The sequence below is a fragment of the Microplitis demolitor genome, chromosome 9 (genome assembly GCF_026212275.2).
Source record: "Microplitis demolitor isolate Queensland-Clemson2020A chromosome 9, iyMicDemo2.1a, whole genome shotgun sequence".
Taxonomy (NCBI): Eukaryota; Metazoa; Arthropoda; class Insecta; order Hymenoptera; family Braconidae; genus Microplitis; species Microplitis demolitor.
This window is the reverse complement of record NC_068553.1, coordinates 851,255-863,315: the sequence shown is the minus strand read 5'-3', so window position 1 is coordinate 863,315 and position 12,061 is coordinate 851,255. Positions and strand designations below refer to the sequence as shown.

General features: G+C 25.1%; 1 protein-coding gene across 2 annotated transcripts in view; it reads left to right on the top strand.

Annotated features, from left to right (window-relative positions):
* LOC103574749 (WAS/WASL-interacting protein family member 1) overlaps nt 1-12,061 on the top strand; it is a 38,391-nt gene that overhangs the window by 1,208 nt on the left and 25,122 nt on the right. For both annotated transcript variants that reach the window (XM_014442258.1, XM_014442257.1), the window contains exon 2: nt 1,058-1,133. In XM_014442258.1, the coding sequence (XP_014297744.1) occupies nt 1,058-1,133 (76 nt within the window). The remainder of the gene's footprint in view (nt 1-1,057; nt 1,134-12,061) is intronic.

Here is a 12,061-nt window from a genome sequence, read left to right as displayed (position 1 = left end):
GGCAAAAAAGAGTCTGAACCATGAAAAGCCACAAATTTAGGTCAAGATCTTTACAACGATACCAAATTTAATAACATTTGCTAATTTTATCATAGAGATATCACGGGAATAAAATTTTTCTTATTCTTAATAATATCGAGTTACAGATTCCATAAGGGCGTAGAGGATACGCCCTTTCGCCACCTGGAAATCATAAGGGCGTAAATATTTTTTTTGTATCCAACAATCGATTTGTTCATTTAAGTATCAATTATAAAAAAGGACCTTTGTACGCCCTTAATTTTCTCGGACCTAATACCAGGAACCTTAAGGGCGCAAAAAAAAGCAAAATTTTATTTTTTTAATTTCAAACTTCTAAAAAAGAAAAGTCTATTGTTTACATAAAAAAAATCATCGCCCTTATGGTTCCCGGAACTGGTACTAGGGCCATAAGGGCGTAAAAAAATTCAAAATTGTTAATTTTTTATTTTTCAATTTCAAAATCTAAAATATATCAATAAATAAGAGAAAAAAATCATGCCCTTATATTTTTTCTTAGTACCTTTCACAAGGATCCGCCCTTATGACACCTTGAACTATAAGGGCGCGAAATTTTATTTTAAAGGTCTAGTAGAATTTGTTAAAAAAAAAGGCCTCAATTTTTTTTTTTTTTTTAAATTTCGTCCTTATCGACAATTTAACCTCTCGGACCTCAACTTTAATTCTCTAGATGTCGCGACGATCGGGATTATATTAGAAAGTAAAATATTTTTAATATTTAAAATTCCACAATCGAAACTAATTATTCATCTCGGCTATCAATAAATCAATTAAAAAAATAATAAAACGGTATTTTAAAATAATAAATTAAAATTTGAATTTGAAATTGAAATTTAATTACTTATTTTTTTAAATTACTAATAATTCATCCGTGAGTTAATTGATTAGTAATTAATGATTTTAATTATTTATTCATTTCTCTAGTCTATGAAAGTCATTATTTTATTAAACGTCCTAGCTATAAATTTTTTTTTTTAATTTATTATTAATTGATTTATTATTTTTTTTTTTTCTTTAGGTGGTTGGACTACAAACCTTATGGTTCCGTAATCAAAAACACCAAAATAATGGCATTCAAAGTCCCTCTAAATGCGGTGAGTTTTTTTTCAAAAACACTTTAATTTGCATTTTTCAATTTTTTATTATTTACATTGTATAAATTTCTATTTATTTTTATTTAAAAAAAAATGCATGAGATTAATTGGCGATTTATTTTGAATACGACTTAAGGTACGGCTAAAATTTTTGTAGATTTTTGTTTTTTGTCCAAAGACCTTTAATTTGAGTACCGACATCACTAGGTTTAAAAAAAAAATTTTGAAATTTGAAAATTTTCAAAATTCTAAAATATTGGTATTTTTATTTATTTATTTTTTTATTAATTAGAATACGGGTGTAAATTTGAGGACTGAATTTTTAATTTTGAAAAAATGAATAAAATTTGCTAATAAAAAAATTTCGTAAATTTTGGAAAATTGTTAAAGTCACGGAATTTTTTTTTGGTTTGTCGTATTCCTTTTTGAAAATGCTGTGGAACGAGTACCCACAAGACTAGCTTTGCATAAATAAATTTTTGTGCCAAAAAAAGGCGAAAATAACTTTTTTTTGAATTCTGGTTTAACGATAAATTTATTTAAGCAAAGTCTGGCTTGTGGGTACTCGTTTGAGAGCAAAACGGACGAGGATAATTTTGAAAACAAAAATATTAAAATAAGATAAAGTTTGTGATATAAATTCAATATATTTTACAATTATATTTATTTTGAGTTTTCTTAAAATTCGACTTCCGCAAACCCAGTGTTGTGGGTACTCATTCGAAAGGATTTTCAAAAAGTAACATAATATACCAAAATTTGAAAAAAAATAAAAATTTGAAAAATTTTGAAATTTCTAAAAATTTTTTTTAAACCTTGTGATGTGGGTACTCTAATTAAAGGTCTTTACACCAAAAACAAAAATCTGCAAGAATTTAAACCATAACTTGCGTTGTCTTCGAAATAAATCGCTAATTAATCTCATGCATTTTTTTTAACATTTAAATCTCATGGAATTTAATTTTAAACTTTTAAAAATTTACAAGATAATTTTCTACAAAAAAAAATATTAAAAGTGTTTAAAAGTTGATTGAGCACGTTTTGTCAGCCCTCAGGGGGGTCTGAGTCCGTTAATAAGGGCCGAAAAAAAAGTAAAATAAATATGTATAAATATTAAATCTCCTATTTCATTTGCCTGGTGTCAGTAGAGACATACTGATGAGTTCAATGATTACCAGAGATATCTTTTTACATATTTTATTTTTTTATTTTATATTTTATATTCTCACCTGTTGCTTCATCTTATTCTTCATTCCATAAATTTTTTTATTTTTATAATCAAATCACGTTTGCTTATAATATTTTCATTTACTTTACTACTAAATTTTTAATTACATTGCGTAAATATAATATCCAATTTATTTACGTAAATAAATTAAAATATTTATAAATTTACAGAATCGTAAAAAATTTTTTTCAATTGAAATTTCTTTATTGGCTTGTACTTCTATAAATTTAATTTTTAATAAGTCATTAGAAAGCTGAATCTTTAAAGAAAATTTAAAAATATTTTTCAATGTTTTTATCTCTTGTTGTTCAAAATTTCTAGTCAAAAAACTTGAAAAATTCAAAAAATTCACGGAATGAGAAAAAGTCCAATTAAAGTCATTCTTTATCAGTTTCTAATTAGTTAAATTATATTTTTTGTGGGTCATTAGAAAGTGACTTTTCTAAAGAAAATTGAAAAATTTTTTCAATTTTTAATTTCTATAAGAAAAAATTTTCTAGCCAATCAAAAATTTGAAAAATTGAAAAGTTCAAAGAATCAGAAAAATGTATTGAATTATTTTTTTTTTTCTACTTATCAAAATTAGACTTTTTATGGGTCGCACGTATGAAAATATGTATGGTCAAAATATATGTAAAAATATTTGATAAATATCAGAAAATATATGTGGCCAACTTAACTATATTTTCTGATATATTTTTTTATATTAAAAAGTATAATATTCATCATATACGAGTCCATATATATTTAGCATGTATAAAATATATATGTCAATCATATACAAAAAATATATTTTGATCATATATGAAATTATATATTCTTGTCATATACGAAAACTATATTTTTATCATACATAAAAATATATATTTCTATCATATACGAAAAATATAATGTGATCATATATAAAAACATATATTTATATTGTGTATAGAAAAAAAAAGTTTCTTATTCATATTCCGTATGGAAATAACATATATGGTCAAAATATATGTAAAAATATTTGATAAATATCAGAAAATATATGTGGCCAATTTAACTATATTCTCTGATATATTTTTTTTATATTAAAAAGTATAATATTCATCATATACCAAGCCGTATATATTTAGCATATATAAAATATATATGTCAATCATATACAAAAAATATATTTTCATCATATATGAATATATATATTCTTGTCATATACGAAAACTATATTTTTATCATACATAAAAATATATATTTCTATCATATACGAGAAATATATTCTGATCATATATAAAAACATATATTTATAATGTGTATGGAAAGAAAAAGTTTCTTATTCGTATGACCCACTTCAATTAAATTATATCTAAATTTTAATATACTCTTTAAATTGCAGATAAAATTCTCGAAATTAGTCAATTTGAAGCGAATATATAATATACCCATATATATATACATGCACCGAATAAAATATATGCTTAAATATAACAAAGATAATATATGGTGCCATATATAATATAAATTACATGCTACTATATGTTTCATTTCATATAAAAATTTTATATTTTTTGAATATAAAAGGAAATATATCAATACAATATATTATAAGGTAAATGTAAATGTATATATGACTTAATATAAAAAACATATAAAGTACACATATAGAATACATATATTTACTACTGTATATAATTTTATACTAAATCAGAAAATCTCTATATGATTGTTTATAATATACAATATAATATATCATATATATTTTTATTGCGAACATATATGATTTTATATATTTTAACCATATATTGTTTTTTTATACAGGACAATATATATATATATATATATACATAACATTGAAAAAAAAAAATTCATTGCTACACACAAAAAGACAATTTATAAAATATGGATTAGTAAAAATTCATCAGCAATCTTAGTGAAAGTTTTATTCTAAAATAGATCTACTAAATCAAATAGTAAATTTTATTGAATGCTATGTTTTGTAGTATAAAACTCAAAGTAAAGTATATCCTCCAAAAAAATTACTTTTTCTCTCTTATATCTGTACAAGATACATATATTTAGAAAAAGGCGAATTTTTGTAAAATGTCCCTTTCCCTCCTTTTTTCTCAAACTAAAAATAATTTTCTAAAATATTTAAAAAATTTAAAAATCATTGACTACTGACTGAGATCACGAGAAAAGATGTTACAATGTGTATATATATATATATTCTGGGAAAACATAAAAAGAAAGTTAAAAACGTCGTCTAGTCAACGACAAACTGCTGCTACATTACATTAACCGGTAACCCAGACGATATCTGATCCTCGAACAAAAACTTAAACAATTTAATGCTCTCTTAAAAATAATAATAATTTTTTCTTATCTTTTATTATAACCAACTTTAAGAAGTCAAAATATGACATTTTAAACATCTTTATTTTTATTTTTATTTTATTTACCCATATATTTTATATAAAAAGTGTATGGAAATTATTTATTAAAACGATCTGACTGAAAGAGTTTGTCCTTAAATTTTTTTTTTTTTTTTTTTGAAATCTTGAGATTTAATGAGAGTATTTAATTTAAATTATTATTAAGTTTATTTTATTGTGGAAAAATACGGAGATTTTAACGATTATATCGCGGTAATTAAATGAACGTGGGCGTGCATTGCCGGGTTTTTTTATTTTTTATGTAATTTACACACTTGTGATCAAGATTTACGTGTATTAAGTATTAAATTGCAGATAATTGTTTTTAATTATCCTAATAATTAATTTATTTTAAAAATATCGTTTTTCAAAATGCGGCCTAGGGTCGATTTTATTTTTTATACTATGGTATTAATTACAATATACCTTTATGCCATTTTATAAATTTTTCAAATTTCATCAAGCTGAACCCGCATGAAAAATGTATACAAAAAGTCAATGTCGCTGAAACTAGCCAACAAAACTAGCAGATTAGTCAGAGGGGTATTCCAGAACTTTTTGGATTGACTGTACCAAATGAGGTTTTTTCTACTCGTAATATCGGACTCAGATTGAAATGAAAATTTTATACTGTTTACATTTTTTTTAATTTATGAAAGTCAGCGACGATGTTTGATTAAAAAAATTTTTTGTATCATAATTTGAACGGAATTAAAAGTTTCCAGACTTTATCTAATCCGGGCCCAGATATCGTTGGCCCGCGTGGACTTAGGGACTTAAAATTTTATGAACATCTCCAGGAATATCCTGAAGACCGAAAAAAAAAATTCAAAAGTCCAACGACGGAATTTTTTGATTTTTTTTTTTTTTCAAAAAAAATGACGGCTACACTGGACATCAGCTGATGTTTGACACGATATCTTTAGCTTTACTCGAGTTCCACCCGTATGTAAAAAACAATTTTAATATAGGTTTAATTAATTATGATTCTATCAATGTACTTATTAACAGTAGCTAAAATAAATAAAGAATTTGTACCAAATATATTACTGATTTTTTCTTACATTGTACAAAATAATATTATCTTACTTTCCATACAGTTATGTTACTTTCAATCAGTTACCACCATAGGAAATAAATTATAATCTTTAACTGTTTATGTTATAGAATTGCGGCTTTATTCAGAACCAAAATTATTGATTACATTCAAGAAGAAGTGTAATTTTCAAAAGGGTGACGATTGCAAAATCAACCATGAAATATGGTTAATTATTTCATAATCCTACCTGTACCAACATGGACTTATAGTCAATATACTCAGAATTTGCTCAGAATTAGGGGTGGGTGCAAGAGAATGCAATGCTGAGAGAATAATGTTAGTAGCTTCCGTATGAAAAGTAAATGAATTTGATGTCCGGTGAAACCATCATTTTTCCGAACGAAAAATTCCGACGCTGGACTTGAAAATTTTTTTTTCGGTCCTCAAAATATTCCCGAAAATGTCCAAAAAAATTCGAGTCTCTAAGTCGACGCGGGCTAAAGATATCGTGTCAAACATTAGCTGACTTCCGGTGTAGCCGTCATTTTTTTTGAAAAAAAAAAAATCAAAAAATTTCGTCATTGGACTTTTGAATTTTTTTCGGTCATCAGGATATTCCTGGAGATGTTCATAAAATTTTAAGTCCCCAAGTCTACGCGGGCCTACGATAACTGGGCCTGGATTAGATAAAGTCTGGAAACTTTTAAGTCCGTTTAAATTATAATACAAAAAATTTTTTTTTAATCAAACATCGTCGCTGACTTTCATAAATTCAAAAAAATGTAAACAGTATAAAATTTTCATTTCAATCTGGGTTCGATATTACGACTAGAAAAAACCTCGTTTGGTACAGTCAATCCAAAAAGTTCTAGAATACCCCTCTGACTGATCTGCTAGTTTTGTTGGCTAGTTTCAGCGACATAAAAAGTCATATGTATTAAAATATCTATTTTTTTGCCGTTCTAATTATATAATTATATGTTTTCAAAATATACAAACATGATATATAATATTATATGTTGACATATATCCAAGCTATATGGGCTCCATATATTGCAAATTATATTTTAAACACATAAGTCATTTTATAATGTTAGTATATGAGCAAATATATATGATCGACTTATAAAATTTAAAGTCTAAAAAGTTGATTCCAAGCCTATATCAACCCGTATGAAAAAACAATATATGGTTAAAATATATATAATCATATATGTTCGCAATGAAAATATATATGATATATTATATTGTATATTATAACAAATCATATAGAGATTTTCGCCGATTTAATATAAAATTATATACAGTAGTAAATATATGTTTTTTATAGTAAGCCATATATACATCCACATTTACCTTATAATATATGGTATTGATATATTTCATTTTATATTCAAAAAATATATAATTTTTATATGAAATGAAATATATAGTAGCATGTAATTTATATTATATATGGCCCCATATATTTTCTTTGTTATATTTATGCATATATTTTATTCGGTGCATGTATATATATGGGTATATTATATATTTGCTTCAAATTAACTAATTTTGAAAATTTTATCTGCAATTTGAAGAGTATATTAAAATTTAGATATAATTTAATTGGAGTGGGTCAAACGAATCAGAAACTTTTTCTTTCCATACACATTATAAATATATATTTTTATATATGATCAGAATATATTTTTCGTATATGATAAAAATATATATTTTTATGTATGATAAAAATATATATTTTTATGTATGATAAAAATATAGTTTTTGTATATGACAAGAATATATATTTTTATATATGATGAAAACATATATTTTATATATGATTGACATATATATTTTATATATGCTAAATATATACGGACTCGTATATGATGAATATTATACTTTTTAATATAAAAAAAATATATCAGAGAATATAGTTAAATTGGCCACATATATTTTCTGATATTTATCAAATATTTTTACATATATTTTGACCATATATGTTATTTTCAAACGGGATATGAATAAGAAACTTTTTTTTTCCATACACAATATAAATATATGTTTTTATATATGATCAGAATATATTTTTCGTATATGATAGAAATATATATTTTCATGTATGATAAAAATATAGTCTTTGTATATGACAAGAATATATATTTTCATATATGATAAAAACATATATTTTGTATATGATTGACATATATATATTATATATGCTAAATATATCCGGACTCGTATATGATGAATATTATACTTTTTAATATAAAAAAAATATTTCAGAGAATATAGTTAAATTGGCCACATATATTTTCTGATATTTATCAAATATTTTTACATATATTTTGACCATATATGTTATTTTCATACGGAATATGAATAAGAAACTTTTTTTTCCATACACAATATAATTATATGTTTTTATATATGATCAGAATATATTTTTCGTATGTAATAGAAATATATATTTTCATGTATGATAAAAATATAGTTTTTGTATATGACAAAAATATATATTTTCATATATGATGAAAACATATATTTTGTATATGATTGACATATATACTTTATATATGCTAAATATATACGGACTCGTATATGATGAATATTATATTTTTTAATATAAAAAGAAATATATCAGAAAATATAGTTAAATTGGCCACATATATTTTCTGATATTTATCAAATATTTTTACATATATTTTGACCATACATGCTATTTCTATACGGGTGGCTATTAAGGTATACAAACTTATGTAGCAGTTTCGTGCAGAACATAGCCTACTTAGTAATGTGTTGATATTTCCGTGCATTTAACCGGCTTTAAAAAAAAAAATCATCGAAACTCAGATGAATTCTCATAAGAACTTCAGCTAGACGATTTTTCAACCTTGTGACCATTTTGCCCACCCGCGATAAATATCTATAAAATTTAACTTCGTCATGGCATTCAGTTACGATCCTTGTTTTCTATCCCGCAGTCTGTGCAACAAAGTATTTGATACCAAAGCAAACCGATCCCTTTTCTTTTCTTTGTATCCTAGGTAACAAATTTATTTTTTATTTTATTTTCTTAAGAGGGCGCCAGGGCGTTAAACAAACACTTATTACTAATAACACGTATCCTGTGTTAATATTCATCATCGATGATAAATTATTTACTCTTACAAACTTTTTCTTTCTTCTTCTTAGCGCCCTTGGGTGTCCTGAGGAAGTGTTTTTTTTTTATTTCACTAAAAGCTTTTTTTTTTGTTTAATGTGGGAATTTTTTTTTTCAACCCGATTGTCGAAATTTTATTTTGCAATTTCTAAATTTTTTTTTTGTATTTATTTGGTTGGAAATCTTCTTATTAATTAAAGTAAAAAAAAATTGAGGAATCTATATAAATTTATGGGATTCCATGAAAAGTCATGGAAATTATTAAAAACCCATGGAAATTTATGGTAATCCATAAGAACTTATACTAATTTATGGAAATTCATAAAAAGTCTTCAATGTTTGGAAATCCATGGAAATTCTTAAAAACCCATGAAAAATTTATGGGAATTTTCAGAAGTTCATGGGAATATATAAATTCATGGAAATTTATATAAAGTCATAAATATGTTTGAAATTTATGAAAATTTGAAAAAACCCACGGAAATTTTACGGAAATTCTCAGAAGTTCATGGGAATTTTTTAGAAATCCATGGGAATCTATATAAATTCATAAAAATCTTCGGAAATCCATGGAAATTCTAGAAACCCATAAAAATTTTACAGGAATTCTCAGAAATTCATGGAAATTTCCAGAGATCCATAGATATCTATATAAATTTATGGAACTTTATAAAAAGTCATAAAGATGTTCGGAAATCTATGGAAATTTTTGAAAACCCATGAAAATTTTACGGGAATTTTCAGAAATTCATGGAAGTTTCCAGAAAACCATAGAAATCTATATAAATTTATGAAAACCGATAAAAAATCAAATAAATTCATGGGAATTTTCAGAAATCCATAGAAACCTATTTAATTATATGGAAATTCATAGAAATTCATAAAAATTTATGGTAACCCTTGAAAAGTAATGGAATTTAATAGAACACCATAAAAATCTATATTACCATGAAATCCACAACAAGGTATATAACTTTTTTGAAACCCATTACAATTTATGGAAGTCCACCGAAATTCATGGGAATTTTTAGAAATTTATGGAAATCTATAACTACTCACAAAAGCCATATAAATCTATGGAAAGTCACATAAATTTTTTAAAACCCATAGAAATTTATGAATATTTATATAATTTCATGGAACCCATAAGAAATAATGAAATTTTACAGAACTCCATAAAAATCTATATAAATTCATGAAATCCATGAAATGTCATAGAAATTTTTCGAAACCCATCAAAAATTATCAAAATCTATATAAATTTATGGGAACCCATGGAATATCATATATTTTGCAATGAAAATTTTTTTTTGTTTATTTATGTTCTTTACTATTTCTCAAAAAGGAAAAAAAAATTGTTGAAAGAAAATCATAAAGGCGTTTTGCATTATATATTTTTCGAAGAATCTTTATATATATATATATATATATATATATATATATATATAAAAGGTTGTAGGTCGATTGTCTTAAAGTCTAGTATTTAAAAAAAAAAAAAAAAGAATTATAATATTAACGATCTACGTGAATCGTTGAAAGATTAACGATCCTTTTGATATATATTATACCTCATACATTATATATATAGTTAAACGAGTGAAAAAGTTGTGGGTTATAATTTAAAAAATGTTTGTTTCTCAAAAGATCAAAGGAAAGGAAACAAAAGCATGAGAATCATGAGAATAAAAGAATAATAGGAGTTAAAAAATAAATAAATAATAAATATACATATATATGTATATATAAAAAATGTGCGTGATCATGGTGTGTATTTTTAAGCTTCACGCCCTTTTTTTCTCGTATTAGGTTTAGTTTAGCGAACCGACGCGGTCATTTTTATTTACTCGGCTATTTCACCTAATACGAGATTTTAATAGTGAGACTTCAACTTTTTTTTTTTTTAAATCGAACAGACATTCCACTTTTGGGCAGCTGCTCATTTTTTTTTCTATTCATGGAAATGTTTTTTTTTTTAATTGTTGTAATCAATTATTGGATCGTTAGTTGAAATTTAAGGCCCATTTAACCTCATTCTCCTGATTTTTAGTCAGAAACAACCAATTTTAGGTTTATTCCGGGAAGGGGTAAATTTGGGCCTTATTTACTTATGGGACAAATCAGGGACTATCAATTTTTTATAAATTAAAACGTAATAGAAAATTGGACCTCATGGGCCTTAGTGGTTATTAATATAAGGCCCATTTCCCCTAGATCCCTTATTTACAAGTAAAAATAACAAATTTAACTTTCATTATTCAGGAATTAGAGCAATGTGGGACTTATAGACCCATGAGCTAAAACAGTCCTTATTAAATTTTTTAGAAATAATTACAAAAACATGGGCCCCACGGGCATTACTTATTTTTCCATAAGGCCCATTTTCTCCCCATTCTTTTAATTTTTAAGTAAAAATAATAAAATTAATTATTATCAGTTGTGATAAACAATATGGGCCTTACGGCCCCCTACTGACCCAAATAGGTAAAATGAGGCCCGTTTTTGTTCCTATTTATGTATTTCCATATAAAAATACTGAACCCAATAATTATTGTGAAAGGGGACTTATGGACCCAACGCCTCAGATCAGGCCCACTTTTGTTAACCCTTTTAAGGGTGCATGGGTCCTATACTTTTCAAATAAGGCCCATATTTCCATGTAAAAATACCAAACTTAATTTTGTTGGAGAGAAATTTGGGCCTTATGGGACCTACACCATATCAGGCCCAATAATTTTTATGCTTTAATCCTCCAAAGGATAAAAATCGGGCCTATTAAAATTTCTCATAAGGCCCATTTTGTCCCCTCTAAAACCTAAAAAAAAAAGTAATTCCCAAAAATTCCGCAAATTTCAAACGAATCTTCCGTTATTTTCTTCCTTTTCCTCGCGTTAACTTCCAGTAAACCATTACCAAGAAAAAATAAAACCCATAATAAAAGAGGATATAAAATAAAAGAAAGACATCTATTTTGTGTAGAACAGTGTAAAAATGGGAAGCTGTTTCCGGCGCGGAAATTTAAAGAGACTTTTAAAAGCCGCTATTTTTCTCTACCTTTTTTACACGCCTTTCGGCATTTCTTTTTATTCTACTGTTTTTTTTTCTTCTATTCCC